Source organism: Pantherophis guttatus, chromosome 5 (genome assembly GCF_059756535.1).
Source record: "Pantherophis guttatus breed Tessera chromosome 5, ASM5975653v1, whole genome shotgun sequence".
NCBI classification, from domain to species: domain Eukaryota; kingdom Metazoa; phylum Chordata; class Lepidosauria; order Squamata; family Colubridae; genus Pantherophis; species Pantherophis guttatus.
In genome coordinates, this window is record NC_142067.1 from 32,430,675 (window position 1) to 32,448,245 (window position 17,571).

General features: G+C 35.1%; 1 protein-coding gene and 1 long non-coding RNA gene across 2 annotated transcripts; both read right to left on the reverse strand.

Moving 5' to 3' along the window:
• Window positions 1-379: 379 nt before the first annotated feature.
• LOC148113316 (uncharacterized) lies at window positions 380-3,212 on the reverse strand. The gene is made up of 2 exons (XR_015734409.1): window positions 2,798-3,212; window positions 380-1,766 (listed from the first exon to the last, which is right to left on the reverse strand). It is a non-coding gene; the product is annotated as an uncharacterized LOC148113316 (long non-coding RNA).
• A 1,497-nt stretch (window positions 3,213-4,709) lies between these two features.
• TBX19 (T-box transcription factor 19) lies at window positions 4,710-16,902 on the reverse strand. Its single transcript, XM_034415260.3, has 6 exons — window positions 16,580-16,902; window positions 11,638-11,902; window positions 9,487-9,621; window positions 8,657-8,718; window positions 8,274-8,335; window positions 4,710-5,078 (listed from the first exon to the last, which is right to left on the reverse strand). Exons 1-6 carry the CDS (start codon window positions 16,774-16,776, stop codon window positions 4,846-4,848), a joined length of 954 nt encoding a protein of 317 aa, XP_034271151.2. The 5' UTR covers window positions 16,777-16,902; the 3' UTR covers window positions 4,710-4,845.
• Between the last annotated feature and the right edge of the window lie 669 nt (window positions 16,903-17,571).

Sequence of the window (17,571 nt, forward strand, 5' to 3'; positions counted from 1 at the left end):
AATGGTCGTAAGTGTGAAAATTGGTCATAAGTCACTTTTTCCAGTGCCACTATAACTTTGAATGGTCATTAAACAAATGTAAATTGAGGACTACCTGTAATTGTTCGTGTTAAAATTGAGTGTAATTAATCAATGTAATAATCCCAAACTGATTTTAAAATTATTTCTTCCAGTCAAGATTAGATAATTCTCAGGACCACTAAGGCACATAAAATCTCTTGGTTTTATGTTTCATGTTTGATGTTGAAGTGGCGTGGCAATTTTATGGGTGGTACTTTTAATAAACATTACACAGAAAACAAAGTAACATTGAATAAGAATCTAAGTCACACTTTTTTCCTTTTTATATGAGAACATATTGCAAGAATCACACATGTAATCCATATGATTAATTTTATTCATCCATTATTAATTCAGTTATGTGGTTGCCTTTTCTGTTTATTTTTCTCAGAAATGATTGAGTCACAGAAATGTCAATTGTCATTCTGGGGTCACATACACAATTGTCTATATGAGCAATGTTCAGGTAAGCCAAAACGGCACAGAAAAACTACAGCATAAAATATTTACCAAGAATGTGAAACAACAAGAACTTCCAGCCAGCAAATAGATCAAATGAAATCTCATTGGATGTCGGTGAAAATTCAACAAAAATACAATGTTCCTTTTTTAATGATTATTCCTACACATTTATTGAATGCCAATAGAGATGCTAGGTAGAGTTTAGCATTATCATCACTACTAAAGGATTGACAGCCTACAATGGAAGGGCAAAAAATGATTATGATGGATTGGATAGCTTTTCACCAATGAATTGGTTCAAAGAAAAATATTTTTACTACTTTGGACACTCTTATAATTTACCATGAAGAAAGAGAATTTCCTTTTATGAAGATTTAAGAAAATTACTGAGATGTAATATCTTCTCTGTCCTGAACAATAACCCAATTAAACCAAATTGCTGTATCCTGCAATAAGTTGAAATCAGTAGCAGCCCTGTGTCTTTCCCTCTTTCTCCCTCTTTTCCTTGACATGACAAATTGCACGTGTGCAGGGGCAAGCAAGCTTTTGGGGATTAAATTCTTGCCTTTTGGCAAGAATACCTAGAAAAAAAGGTACGTCAAGACAGAAGTGACTGGGTTAGAATCAGAAAAGATGGCTGTACTTGCTTCTCTTTGGTTACTCTTAGTATATCTGCTATAACAAACAGGGCTATCAGTCTCTGCTGGTTTTCCAATTTCATCTTGCACATAAATGAACTTTTGCCACAATCTCAAAGCAACATATTGTGCTACAAAGAATATTTTTTCTATACGGTATTATAAGAGATGAAATGAACTTGAAGACTTCACCAATTCATGCTTGCTTTACCTATGCACTCTTGAGGAATAATGTTATAATAATTGATTAATTCCTTCGTTAACAAAAAGAACAGATAGTGCAAAACCGGAATTTCTTATTAGATGTGGCTTTTTCCTATGCTATGGCAGACATCAGTTCTGTTGTTGGGTGATCATGTGCTCCTTCCCACAGCCCACTAGAAAGAACGAGAGGTGGCAGGTGTCCAGGTTGAATCAGTTAATCTGGAGAAAGCAGGTTCCAATTGTGTGTCCATGTTGCTGGCAACTGTGCCTGATAAACCAGATGAGGATGTGGCAGGCAACGCAATGCTGCTTCGCAGAAATGGGGAACTGCTGCTTACATCACTTGCCAGGTTAGAAACGTTGACAGCATTGTTACTGACAGTCCAGAGGCAAGGATAGTGACTGCAACAAAGCAACACACAAAAACCACAACTGAAATTTGCAGCTACCGTTATCGTTGCTTGATGTATGACAGGAACAGATAATCGTTTTTTGGCTGAAAATTGTATTTCTTTATTCAATGCATTATTTGTCTTGCAAAGAAATAGGGCTCCAGTATTATGATTTTATGCAAGTTATATAGCACCCATTTTTCAATTCTTTCTAAATTAGGGAGAGGTTGGGGAGAGTTTCTTGCAGCTTTAGGTGCTTCAGCCTATTGTGGTGAAACAATTCAGTAAAGCTTTAAGATTTTAAAAAAAATTTAGAAACCACACAAACCCTTTACGTGATTGTCTGCACTTGGTATAAAGGAATATAGCAAAACATAAACTTGTTTCATTTTGATTTATCCATATTTCTTATTATCTGAGAATTTACCTAATCCCTCCATTTGTTGGATTGGAGAATAAATGGTCTGATTGGGCTACAATTTACAGCACAGCTGTATGATAAATCAATCCTCTCAGAAAAACACTTCTTGCACAATTAGAGTGTATTTTGAATCTAGTCAAACGCCTGGTGACTTCATGGACAGTTATTTTGGCAACAGTATGGAAATATTTTGCTATCATCTTACAAAATATTCCCTCCCCCCCCAATTTCCAAGGCTAGTCTACAGCTCCTCTGTTTTCTTGTGGTTTTTCATCCAAGGACTAACCAGGGCCTGTTTTGCTTTTGAGCCCAGACCAAGTTTTAAATTGCACTGTCAGACACAATCCAGTCTTAAATAGTGGTTTGGCTGTGGCCTTAATTGTATTAAATACTTAAATAAAATTCACCTAATATTTATATCAGCAAAATATAATCATTCTTCCTAATTAAAACTGCCTCTTGTCATATAGGAAGTTAACATAACTGTTTTAATTTGTCTTTAAAGGAGGAAAGGTGGTAAAATCTGACCTATTTTTTTTCCTTGTTCTACACAAGAAGGACTGCTGGGACATTGGTATTGGTGCTAGGACAACATGCACACTGAAAAAATGCTTGCTTACCTGGGCCCTGGAGCGGTAGTACCACTATTGTGTGGCACTGGAAGCAGGTTGTTGTGGTGATTGGAGGGTCCTGTAGGCCAACCTTCGTGGTTTGGGGACACTTGGAAATCACTGTTGGCATTTTCTGTCAGATTCACTTTGGAATAGGAAACACAAAGGATTCAGCACCATTGCAAGATTATATTTACATTACCAAATCATGCTGAGAATTAAGCAAAACCAGGAAAAGGCAGAACCTTGAGCTGAATGGTAAGTCTTTATTCTTTCATTTATTTATTTATTTTATTTATTTATTGGTTCGATTTATATGCCGCCCTTCTCTGGAGACTCAGGGCGGCTTACAATGCGTTAAGCAATAGCCTTCATACTTTATGAAGGGTTTCGGCCCCTCCTAAGCGGTGTTCTTTTTTTTTTTTTTTTTATACAAAGCTTATTGCCCCCACAATCCGGGTCCTCATTTTACCTACCTCGAAAGGATGGAAGGCTGAGTCAACCTTGAGCCTGGTGAGATTTGAACTTGCAGTAATTGCAGGCAGCTGATGTTATTTAACAGCACTTTAGTCTGCTGTGCCACCAAGGCGCATTCCTTGATATGTTCACAAGGTGCAGTTTGTCTTTTCAGTTTGGCTGAGAATATGACTCTTTCAATAGTTGTTGAACTATCCTGCAACTATGGTTTGGGGCCCGTAATGAAATAAATAAACCAAGATATTAAAAACACCCAGGATCTTGTGAGATATCAGCAATCTCATCTATAACATTTCATTCAAGAGTAACGAACAACTAAGATTTCACATATTCAGATTTTTTTATTTCATTTTTTTTTTCATTTAGCATACTGCAAGATTTTTGATCAAAATTGTGTCAAGGGACCTCAGCCTGTGCATTGCCAGTTCCTGGTTTATTCTGTCTGCTTCCTGCTAACTGGGACACAAGAAGGCACCTTTAAATGAGCTGTGGCGGTGCAGTGGTTAGAATGCAGTACTGCAGGCTACTTCCGCTGACTGCCAGCAGTTCAGCTGTTCGATTCTCACCAGTTCAAGGTTGACTCAGCCTTCTAGCCTTCCAAGGTCAGTAAAATGAGGACCTAGATTGTTGGGGCTCAATATGCTGAGACTGTAAACTGCTTAGAGAGGGCTGTAAAGCACTCTGAAGTGGTATATAATTCTAAGTGCTATTGCTATTGCTATTAAATGGAGCAGCACTGGGAGAAGACAGTTGGACTATTATGTTCTTGCTGTCCAATCATATTCCAGTATTTCTTGAGAGGAAGGAATTATAGTTCTGTTCTAGTGTACATACTTTGCTTGCATCATGTTCAGCATCCTAGAGATGAGGCTTATATTACTATATGGCTTTCTCTCTTATATAATTTTATGAGATTCTTGATAGTATCAAATCTTGCATCATGTTTTTCTACTCTTTTTAAACTTTTTTACTCAAAAAATCATAAGAATTTGTCAAAGAAAAGGAAAACTGCTCAATTCTTTTCTTTTCTACCATTCAAGAACTGCTTTTCTGGAAGCCTCATGGGGAAGCAAGAGTGAAGAAAAGCATTTCCTGGAAATGCGTACTATCTTTCCAAGCAGAAGCTTCACTGATTAATTTTACCTAAAAATAAAGTCTCTTTGGAATCTGGTTTGACACCTGGGGATATCATTGGTAATGATAATTTTCTTGGCAAAATACAAACATCGTTTCCATTCTGTGTGTATGTCTGTTTAATTTTACAGCTTAATTTACAGTCCTAGTATTTCTCGGTGGTATTTCCCATCAAAATACTAATCAAATCTAATCCTTCTTATTTATTTATGTTTTGAAAAAGATCAGCCAAGATCCACTACTATCTCTTTCTCAGCTGTGAAGGAAAATAATACAAAAAAGAAGGGCATTCTATGTATTAATATTTTTTTCCCTTCTGTGGTTATTCATTTTTTTTTCCTTTTTTATTGACTGACGTCTAGAATAGTTATGCATCTTCATTTATCCTTTCAAAATCTTTTTGCTGTGATTCACTCGCTAATCATTTCATGTGATGTAATTCGGCATTACCTTTTGATAAATAAATTAAATGGAAAACATGACAAGAACTTGCCTGGATAATTATTTTTTTGCATGTACGAAGCAGGATATGGAACGGCTCTGTGTCCTCGTAGAGCTGAATAATGTTCACAGCCATGATGAGAATGTGGAGCAGGCAGAGAAAAACTCCCCGTGTATGGATAATTAGAAGTTCCTGCTGTACAGACAGCATCAGGATTGGAAATCAACCAACCCCCCACTACAGAAATATTGAGAATTGAGTAAAAAAAAAAAAAAAAAAGCTGAAGTAGGGAAATAGGAATATACATACATATATATAAAAATATATACATTACAAACTATTCTAAAAATATGAGTTCCAGGTATATTAGTAAATGACAACAGCATGACGACAGCAAAAACAACACAGCTGATTACAAGTGGGAGACTGCTGGAAGGGCCTATTAAACGTGCAAGGACTAAATTGATTAATGGCATATAAAGGCAGAGATCTCTGTAATGGTAGTTTAATACTCTGACGATGTCAGCAGATGGCTGACAAAAGCTTAGTAAAATAAAATTTTAATTCTTTTAAAATTTTAAAATCTTAAGTTCCAGAGTTCGCAGTATGTCTGCTTCTTTTTTTACATATATACCTACACACACAGACACACACACACACACACCCAATACATATCTTTTAGTCTGTCGTGCAGACTAAAATACTCAAAAAACATAGAATAACTAAATAATCTTTTCATCTCAAAGAAAAAGGATGGAAATAAGAACCATCTAATCTAAATCCTTTTTACTGGAAGATTGCTCTCCTTGGACAATTAGGCACAGCAGTGAAGTTCATGGTTTGATATATAGAGGGGAGGATCATAAAGTGCCTCTAGTTGTATATGATACTGATGTTTTCTATATTAAAATCAATAAAATCAATTGATAGCCTGCAGTACATTATATATTCTGAATACATTATTAATAAACCTAAATGTGAAATGAGTAGCTTTGATTTATAAAAAATTAGCCAGGAAACACCACCCCAGCAGAGGTGTCAGTATTCTACATCCCCTCAAATATTTGAGGATTTAACGTGGTGGTTTTTTTTAAAGAGTAATAGCCATATAATAATAATTATCTATGAATGGTGATTTGACTACTCTAAATTAAAATTTCTAAAGTAAATGTCACACATTTTATTATCAGTAAAATTACTGTTAATGGTTCAGTTAATTAGACATAGGGTGTCTAATAGATAGGGTGTTCAAATTTTCACAAATTAATTTTATTCTGGAAGATGGAATTATTTTGTACATTTTTTCATTCCATGCATAATATACCAACAACTTGGAAATTAGCAGAAACAAATGGACTTCTTTTTTAGCAAAAACATTGATATTAGACGACTGGAAGGGAATCTATTTTCTATCAGCAGTATAGTTATGTATTTCAAGTCCCTGCTGAGCAAGCATTTTCTCATCAAGAAATCCACCTATAGGACTAATAGATAGTTGGGATCCATAATTTATATGTTTAAGTTCACTTTTACCCCAACAGGTAAATAGACTAATTTAAATCTTAATTGTATGCATCCTTATAAAATAATTAATTTAGTTTTCAATCAGTGATCAATCTTCCTAGAGGTTTATTTATTTTATCACTTCAGAATCTATTCATAAAAATGAAATGCTCTTCCTCAGCAATTAAAGTGCCTGTAACCTAGTGTGTGTGTGTCAAATTATTTAGTACTTAGATTTGTCCAAATGTTTCAGCTTTGCCCATAGCTTTCTTGGCAACATTGCTGGAATTGTTTGCCATTGGCATTCTTCTGGGTTTGAGTTTGGAAATCCTTTGTCTAGATGGCTTGGCTTTTCTCATGCCCTATATCTGTAATGAGTTGGCCTTTCCTTCAGCTCTCTCATGATCTTACTAGCAAGGGTGACCGTTTTAGGAGTGTAAGCTTCTTGTAGCATCATTATCAGAATCATTTAAATGACTGAGTTCCCTCACCAGATTAAATTAGCAATCCCTTGGAAGTTGATACAGAGAGCCAGTTTGGACTAGTGGTTAAGATACTGACCTGCAAACTAGGACACTGAGAGTTCTGGTCCTGGTTTAGGGATGAAAACTGGCTGGGTGACTTTGGGCCAGTTACTCTGTCAGCACAACCCACCTCAGAAGGTTGTTGCTTTGGGAAAATAGAAGAAGGAGGTATTGTGTTTGTTGGCCACCTTAAGTTACTTATAAAATAATAAAGTAGATATCTACATGTACATGTACATGTACATATACGTATACATATATATATATGCTATTTCTGTGTATACAAAGAATGCTCACTGACCCATAATCACAACTTACAAATGACAATATCTAAATGATCTCATTTAGGCCCAAAGGTTAATCAGGGGATTCTTGGTTAATATCTGAATGGAGAATTACCAAGGAATGCTAGAACTATACCATGGAAGAATACAATGATACACTATTCCTATCATGTTGCCAAGAAAACTGCATGGACCAATCACAAAATTAGCAATAATTGAGTTAGATTCAAAGTAAACTTATCTTTTAATAATGAGTAAGAATAAATGAACTTTCTATAACAGAAATTAAGTATTTCTGCTCTTCAGAAATTTTTGTTATTGCTATACAGTATTTCTTATTATTGTTACTGAAGTAATGTAAATTTTGTAATAATTTTATCTTTGAGAAAAAGTCAATGTTGAATTTCAGCTTTCTTTTGTTAATTAAGCATCTGTGCTGCACATGTAAAAAGACTTCAATAGACTTTTAAATTTTAAAGAGAAACAAGATTTTCCCATTGAGATTTGTGTTGTTTGTGTCATCATTGGAAACTGGTGGTATCATAACCAAATACTAAGCAGACAAACAACAGTTAGATGCTTTGGTCAGTAGCTTTATAAAGTTACAATTCCTAAAAATGAAAGTGATGAGTTGGCGTAATTCAATGCATTATTGGAAGGAAGCCTATTTTGGCCAGAAAAAAATGATAAATGTGAGGTGATGTAAGAGAAAGTAAAAAAGGAATGCATACAAGGAGGGACAATGAGGCAATATCACTACAGTTTGCTTTCTCCAAATAGGTGTTTTATTATTGGCCATGACCATCATGGTAGCAATTTGTACATAGGCAGGTTCAACATGGCAGTGATGTTATAAATTTGCCTTTCCTGTGAAATAAGATGCTCAAAATAATACGTCCATGGAGAGAAATGGTAATAAGGACATTTGACTAAAACCCTAATCATAGCTGCAGGAAACTAGAAAAAAATATTGTTGTTTCATACTATTGCCTATTATTCAAAATACTTTTCCATCTGTGAACCATCCAATACTGTGCACTGACAGATGTTACAAAACCAATAGTCACCAGTAAGCTCATGTTATCAATTTAATATAAGTAACAAGCTATTATATAACTTACAGTGAGAATATGTCATGTGTTGACTTTCAGAGACAATATCCGGAGCATCCTTGGAATGGTTTCTGAGGGATAGTGAGATTAAAGTTTCATTGATTCTGGTAAAATTATTCTTCCAATGACATTTCTTTATTCTACCCTGAAGTTCTGTGGGTTACTTATTATTTACAAGTCTAATCAACTTCACAAAGCTCTCTTAAATTTTTTGTCATTAAATTCTTTGTCTGCCAAAGAATTATTATGATCTCTAGTCATAATACATACATTAGATTAATGTTTATTATATTTCTAATGCAGAGTACAAGCTAAGAATGAAGAACAGTAAACTAGCTGGTATTCTTCTATCACTAACAAGTTTCATACATTTGATGAAGAACTGATCTTACCTTTCTTTTGCATCCAGAAATGCCTTGGCAAAAGGGTTGTATTTGATTTTGAGAGCTGTTATCTTGAGATTCAAGAAAGAAGGGTTCTGTTAAGTTTTTTAAAGGTGACGGTAGATCATTTACCCACATAAGGTTCAAGAGGTTTTAATTAGCCAGACAATTCACATTCAAATATATTATACCAAGAAGTTATACAAAGCCAAGGCACAAAATGTGAAAGGTAGAAAGTTTTCTTCATACCATACATAATTTAATAGAACTCTGAGATTTATTAAACAATGCATAGTGTGGAGAGGAAGACATTTTTGTACCTTTTAAGGAAGTTAAAAGAAAGATTTAAAACAATTTCATAGTTGAATACTATTTAAATGTGACAGTAAACATTAATTTGGACAACTTTAAAAGAATATTAAGCAATTTTCTCAAAAAGGGAAAGCAATCAATTACATAATGATTTTATATTATCCATCTCTATCAGAAGCAATATACTGAGCAACATAACTTGGTTGGGGTTATTGCATATGGTTTGCTTGCTATGGGCATTCAGTTGTCTGTGGCAGCCTAGCCAATTTCTCTCTTAAGCAGAAACTTTGATTTTGCAACTGAAAGAAACTAACTTTCCAATCCAGCAAGATAACTTTTGGTGTTGTATGAATGCCTCTTCCATAGTTATTGAACAGCAAGCAAGCAAGAAACACATCCTTTTTGATAAGATCAAACAATACTTTAAAAAGGGCAGTGGATCACAAAATTTACCTATGCTCATTTGGACAGTTTAAAGTGATTCCCACAACTAATAAATAAATTGCCTTTATACGATAGCCACTTACCTCTTCATTCTGGTAGGCAGTCACAGCAATAAATTGAGTTTCAGGAAAAGAACAATTCATTACCATCCTATGTGGGCCTCCTACTCGAACAATATGAACTTGAGGCTCATATTTATGTAGGGAATTCAACATAATCTAGAATGAGAAAATAATTGAAGAGATATTATTTTGTATTCTACAAAACTATGTGACATATGGAAGTTATTGCACAAAGTTGTAGTAACTTTGGTTTCAATGCAAGATGAGACCCCTGGTAATGAAGTAATTTGTGGGCCAAGTGTTGCAATTAAACAAACATTTTGATATATGCCCATTATTTCCAAGGTCAGGGAGCTTTCATTGTAAGGACTATTGCTATATATGGATCTGACCAGCCTTCTTTCCCCATCACACCACTCTCAAAAGGAGAGAGAGCCAAAATAAGTAACTAATAACAGCAATAGTTGGTTTATTGCTAACAAACTATGATCAGTTTCATCTGTAGGTGCACAAACAGCTGCGAAGTACATAAAACAGAGAATAGGTGTGCAAACAGTAACAGCCAACTGAGTCTATTTTGAACACATTTTATATTAGAACTAGAAGGGTTGAGAGATGGAAGCCAGGTTGACTAGAAATGGTCCATAACTAATAAGAAGGATTCCAGGTTAGGTTTTTAATACAGGATTACCCTGTCTTATTCTCAGGATTTTATGAAGGCTCCAGAGATCAACATCCTTCAAATGTAATCCTCCTGCCTTTTCAGGCCACTTCTTTCACCTTTTATTTTCCTAGAGAAAATTTGTTAAGGAAAACAGAAGAAATAGCTGGTGCCTTTTGAATGGTAAAGGAAATGACCCTCCATTTGAATTCAGTGTTAAAACAATGAAATCTTGCATTGTATGAATTGCATTGCACATAATTGAAGCAATGAAATTTAACTTTTCATTTTTTTTAAAGATCATGGATCTGGGTCAGTACAAAAAGATAGTTCAATTCTTTTACAGTTTTTAGGCTTCCTAAAGGAGAAACTGTATGCATACAAACTGGAAAAAATGATTCAGTGATGGTCACAATGATACCCTAATCCTTTTTCTGGATATCTTAGATGTTAGCAACTAGGTGATTGGTTGAGGATGCTTCTTTAATGTGAGCTAATAGTTAAGCAATAATTAGAATGTTCTAGACCTTGAAATGTAGGGAAGATACATATTGTTTTTGTAGTAAAATTACAGTGTTCCAGTTTGAGAAAGAAACAGAAATCTAGGCACTATCTGAATGCTTTGTTGTTGTTAGTGGTGGTGAAGCATCTTTCTCTGAAAATCTGTATTAAATAATTGCTACATATAAAAACCAAAGTTCCTGCTGTCCATACTTTCCCAGTTTTTTTTCTTCATGTAAATTCTGGAGGGCCCCAGATAAGTATAGAAATGACCATAAACAGGTCAGAATGGATGTAAACAATATGCAAAGCTGGAAATTCATTCTTTGCTTGCTAATGGATTTGCTTTCAGATTTAATCCTGCATTCCAAAATAAATCAAAGAAAATGTTCATCACTGTAGTCCTAGAGGCATATTAAACAAACAAGCCAACAAAGCCAACTTTCCTCTTTCATTTTTAAGGGCCTTCAGAGAGAATGCCACTTATTTTCTCGTACAGGTACATACTTTGTATTATTATTCCAAAGGCCAAAGATGATTCAATAGAATATTGATAATTATCATGAGGCAAAAGCAAGCACAGTAATTATTTCATTTAGACGAAGCCTTTTATTTGAGTACCTGACTATTGCCAACATCCCACTTACGCACCAAATGGCAAAGGAAAGAAAACAAAGGCTCAATACCCCCAATCATTTTCCCCTTCTCTGAAGCCCTATGTAAAAACTCAGCATAGAAGGCACACTATGGAGGTAAAAATCCCTGATGGTTAAACCACAGCACACTCTGTCTCTCTTGACATCAAGGAGTCCATTAAAATCTGAAAGCTCCAATTAAAGCCTGTTTATTCCTGTTTACATTTGGACTCCATGGAATAATTGGCATCTGTGGGTGAAGAGGCCTCTAAGGGCCCTTCTAATTGCATAAATGCACCCTTGATCATTCTTGATTGGTAGAAGCCAATGATTCAAGCCAAGAGGCCTACAAAAAAAAAAAACATGGTGCCATACCTGCCCATTTCCATTTAGTTTATTGGTAAGTTTCACTTTGCTAAAAGATACTGTGGCCTTCATCCAGTGTGCTCCAAAGTTGGGTGAGTCTGGATGGATATAGACACAGCTGTGGTTGGATGGCTCTGGCTTTCCAGCAGGAACCCATTCTCCATTCACATACTTCCAGCGGTGGCTATCAGTTGGAGCAAAATCCAGCAGAAAAGAATACATAGCATTTGGATCCAGCCCCGAAACACTGATCTTTAAAACTGGAAACATCCGCCTGTATGAGAAACAATTATATGTGAAATTAAGTCTTTTTAAATTTAAGGAATAATTTGTTTTTATTGCTTGTTTTCTAAATTAACATACTAATGAGTCACTTAATGACACAAAATCTTTTCACTAAGAGAGGCAGATAACACTCATTCCTCTTCTGTTTTGCATGGATAGTGCTATGAAGTATGAGGTCTTGCAATCAAGACAGCATGTTCTGTTCCTAAAACAATTGACTAGCGAACATAGTCATCACAAATATTTGGCTCACTATCCAACAGTCCCTCCAACGAAAACTACATTCAAGGATGTCCTACATAATGATAATTGGTCTAAAGGCTGGTTGTTTTTGGTCACGCGTTTAATTTTTATCAATCTGTTTGCCAATGCAGAAAGTGGAGAACCAATATTAAAGCACTGAAAGGCTAACTTTCTATTTTCAGGAAGGATGGGAACAATTTTTTCACAGCTTTCCTAAGCAGCACTTTCTGGAAGGCAGGAAGAAAAGACAATTTTAACTATTCAGAATATTTAAATTGGAGATGTTAACATTTTAGAAATGGAAAAGTACATGCATTTATTTGTTTATACTCTGTTCATGGGAACCCTGGGACTATCTAGATTTTGAAATACTGTATGTAGTTCTCAGCTTTCCTCTCAATGGTGAGTAGGATTGGTGAAAGTTGTCATGCAACAACATTTGGAGGGTTAAAGAATTGTATTTTTCATATTATTTGTTTTTATTATTGTGTAGGTGAACCATTTTTAAGACCTATTTCAACTATTGTTGATCTCAACTTATTTCAGTTTTCATTTTTTTTTTGCAACTACATTTCCAAATACCCAACTTGCTTTCTTTTCCTTAACCTCATAATGTCTGGAGAAAAACTATTTATTCTCCTTCTCCTTCTCCTTCTCCTTCTCCTTCTCCTTCTCCTTTTCTTTCTCCTTCTCCTTCTCCTTCTCCTCCTCCTCTTCCCATGGTTGAGAGTCCTGGCCAACTTATTAGATATTGATCTTGTTCATTATGCTTTTATTTACATTATTTACAAAATGAATAATATGTGTGTTACCTAAAAATAGAGATAAAAATCAATTCCATTTGGCTTTACTTGCTGTATCACAATATAGGATAAGACATCTTATCTGATGACTTATTTTAATAGCCAATGAGAAAAAGAGGAAAAAAAAATAGGTTCAATTAAATGCACTACCAAAAACAACCAGCCTTTAGATCAATTTGCTTCCTGGCTCCAGTTTATGGGGGGGGGGGGGGGGTGAGGGAAACCTCTATGCCTTGAAAGCATGGAGAAGAAAGAGGCAGGATAAATATGGCCAATGCCAATTTTTTCCTTTTTATTGGTCCATTGATTATCCTATACTAGAAATCTTCAAATGGATTGTTTTCTATTGTTTGTGTTTCATTATTCATTACTTAAAGTTTGGGGAAAACCTAAGAATATTTTTGAACAGGTTTAGTCTGTTTTATGTATATACTTAGTTAGAGGATTTCTATTTTATCTTTTTATTCCACCTAAAACACTTAAATCATACTTGGGAGCAGGTTTGGGATGAGGATGAAGAAGATCCAGATTCAAGTCCATCATGAGTCATGAAAACTCACTGGCTGTCTGGGGTTCTGCTGTTTCTCCTAAAGCAATATATCACACAGAATTGTTATTTGGGAGAATTTTTGAAGAGGGCTATGTATGTTGCCTTTGCTTTTCAGAGGAAAAATGTGATATAAAACTAAAAAATAAATAAAAAGTATTCAATGTCAGAAGATTTGAGATCTTTTAGGCCATTTTCCCTAGCCTTGTGCTATTTTGAGATTAAATCTTCCATCATATTAGTCAGAGATGGTAGAAATTGTGATGGTAGAAATTGTAGCTTAGCACTTCTAAAGAGCTCCAAATTGGGAAATGCTGCCTAGATATAAATAAACATCAAACTCTTTCTTGGCTTGGTTTGAATTAGTTGAGTTGGGATGAGTTGCTGTTGCTTTTTAATAATAACATATAGCAAGAGCACTTAGACTTATATACCACTTCACAGATATATATCTCTAAGCAGTTTATGGAGTCAATCTGGGTCCTTATTTTACCAATTTTGGAAGGATGGAAGGCTAAGTCAAACTTGAGCTGGTCAGACTTGAACTGCCGAACTTCTGGCAGTCAGCAGAATTAGCCTGCAATACTGCATTCTAATCACTGCAACCATCACAGCTCTATATAATATTCTTGGGGCAGCTTGGTTGAACCCAGATGCATTCTATATACTGGCTTAAATTAAAACTCCATTTATGTATTAAATCTTGATGGAAGAAATACGACCTATTTCAACATCACTCTTTATAATTCTTGGGAAAACATTGTGATGACTTTTGCTGCTATGCATGGATTAACTTAGGGTTCATAAATTCATCTATGCATTCTTTTTTGCCAATAACCAAGTTAGCAAAAGCAATAGTGGTGAATCAGAAAAAAAGTAAAATTAGAGAAAGAAAACACTGAGCAATAGCACAAGCCAAATCAAAGCTATCAAATTTCATACCCATGGGCTATGACAATAGGGCTTTGAAGTGAAAGTAATTGACTTCTGTACTGCCTGAGCCCCCCCTCTTCTTTTTATCAATTATATTATCAATACTTGCTCAGGCATAACATTTCATAACTCTTTAATCAACTGAAATGTTCTTAGAAAAAGAGATTTATCAACTGAGGGGAAAATCTGAATAAATTTTGACTTTATAATTTGTATTAATGTTTAATCCTGTACTTCGGAAGTTGAATGTTTGATTTGGCTGAAATGCAACTGTTAGCAAACCCAACCAGAATTTTCCATAATGAAAATACAATTTTACAATTTAACAACTTAAAGAAATTCTTAGACCTCACACACAGATACACATTATTCCTTAAGCATCCTTTGCATAATTGTTATATTCTCTTTAGCATCTTTTCAGATATATAACATGTTCTATTCAATTTTCCCCTTAAAGTGTGACAATGCAAAAATATAATCTTTTACTATATGATCAATCTTGCAGTATATTGTCACATGATTTTTTTAGTTGAGTTCCCATTGGTACATAGCCCTGTCTCCATCTCCCAACATAAATACCACAAAAGATCCTCTAAGAAAATGTGACCATCAACAGGGGGAAAAAAATTGACTTGGGAATCAGTAAACTAAAGAATCAAAGATAGTACTGAATTTGGTGATTCAGTATTTATATCTATTGAAGAAAGATGATCGCCAAGAACCAAAGAGGGACAGAACAGAAGACAGTTTCCAATTTCATGCTCTATCAATGATTACACATCACAGGAGAGAGAGTTTTTTTCTTTTAGCTATTGGGGGGGGGAATCAAGTTTTTATTCCTGAAGCTATACAGGGCTTACTGTTTACATAAGCAAAACTATACAAATTGTATTGGTTGATGGATTACATACCATCAAGCCACCAACTTCCACTGATCATGTACATAGATTTTCTCCATGATGATGATACATATTGAATTCATTTGGCCTTCACGTGATACTGACCACTGGAACTGAGATCTGTAGATAATGTGTTCTCTCTTATTGTAACCACTAGAAAAGCATAGTTCATGGATTCTTTTAGATAGGGAGCTCCTAGTACTATCTATTTCCTCACTAGTGACTTATAGCATCTTCTATTCTCATGCATTCATTCTGATGCCAACCTGACAATAATGAGCACAGGCATTGTATTATTTCAGCAGCAGTTGGCTCTGTTGTGCTTTAAGTCACTATTAGAAAAAAAATGTTACAAATGGATTGTGACACGGTTCCATATTTTCACCCCAAAGAGTTTTTGCTATGGAAAGAAAAGTGACGGAACACGTAATGGGAAAGATAGGGTTAGAAGAGAAGCCAATCAAGAGTGGAAGTCTTCCAGCAGAAATGACTTGCAAACAGCCCAACAGGATACAATGTTAAATATGCTTGGACAGAACCATGTACAACCACTTTATCATGTATAAATATTGTAAGAATGCATTATAAACTAATCAGAGTTTTTCATGATCTGCATGTATGATGAGTAAAATCATTTTAATTGGTTTATATTATGTCATTTATATATTTATGTTGGTTTTGCATTTTGAAGTTTATAATGCTTTAAGTTGTCTTAAGAGCAAATATGTATTTAACATACACAACATTAATCTCTTATATGGTTCAGGAAATTTACGATCTCCAATGGGACCCTCTCATAAGACACAGTCTTTCAGAAAAGAACTTGGAACATTTGGTTCAGAAAAAGATGAAGCCTTGCTTCTTTTATTAAGATACTTGCTTATGTAAATATGCTGCATCAACATCCATTGAATACAAATAAAGAAGATATTTCACTTGCTTCTAAGCTGTCAATAATAGCATCTCTCAATAATCACTAATATCCAAAAGGGCTTGCTGTTTATACACAAATATATAAAAAAATATTCAGGATGCAGTTCGCCAGCAAACTATCCAAGTTCACTTGAAAGAAGTTGGATAATGGTGAGACTATAACTCCGTTCTCATGCAGTTTTTATTTATTTCTACAGATCTTCTCAAGGAGAATATCTCCAATGAACTGCAAATCAATCACAGTTGCAGTTCTATGCAGTGAGTTCATTTCACCATTCACTGTAGCAAAAGAGAAGGTTAACACTCACCTGCCATTCTTGGTGACAATCATCTCATTTGTAACTTCTCTGAACCTCTGCCACAGGGCAGAATCTTCCAAGATAACCTGGAGTTGTTTCTCAGTAGGGTCTCCTTTGTCTCTGCCAGCCAGGAGTTCGTTTTCCACCACATTGAGCAGCCTGGAGATGGTGCAATCACTGTGTTTCTTACAGCCCAAATCAGTCATGGTGACTCTAATGTCAGAAACTTCTCGGGTTATTTTTTTAAAAAATGAAAGAGGGAAGCCTTCACAATCCCCTCTGAACCTAAGCCCAAACTAATTAATTAGCCACAATGGAACAAAAGTGCCCACCTCAGCCTTTTGCCACAGACTTGTTCTTTCCTCCACTACGTCCCAACACGATGATGACACCTGTATGTTAAGGTTTTAACGTGAACACACAACCATGTCCTAATTACCAACTGTCAGGTGGGAGGCAGTCTGATTAGGCAATTGGCTGCTTCTGAAGACGAATCTTCCATTCAATTTGTTAAGCTTTTATCTTTCTGAGGAGGGTCTAATTATTCTGCTCAAGAACTATATTTCCATTAATGAAAATGATTTAATGTCTCAAATGAAACAATGAATGGAAAGCAAATCTGTGCAGATTTGCAAAATCAAACTGAAAAGGGAGATACAAATGGCACTGAAAAGCAAACTGTATGATATACAATATTAGCCTTTTTGAGGCAAGTGTATTTCCCTGTGTTTCATTATATCATTGTCAAGAAAAACATTTATGTTCGTCATTGAACTATATTTATATGCTGGGGAGCAATTCATAGGAGCTTCCTATTTGCAAGCCAGATTTCCAAATTCTAGGGCGGCAATGACCAATTTATGTACTTTGGGAAATGTAAGGGATACTCTGAACAGTATTTGGCGGAAAGCATGTAGGATATTGCCATACAATAGACTACAATGCTGTTTTTTCTGGGTTAACAGGAATTCCAACTTGTTACTATGTTTTTTAAAATGTAA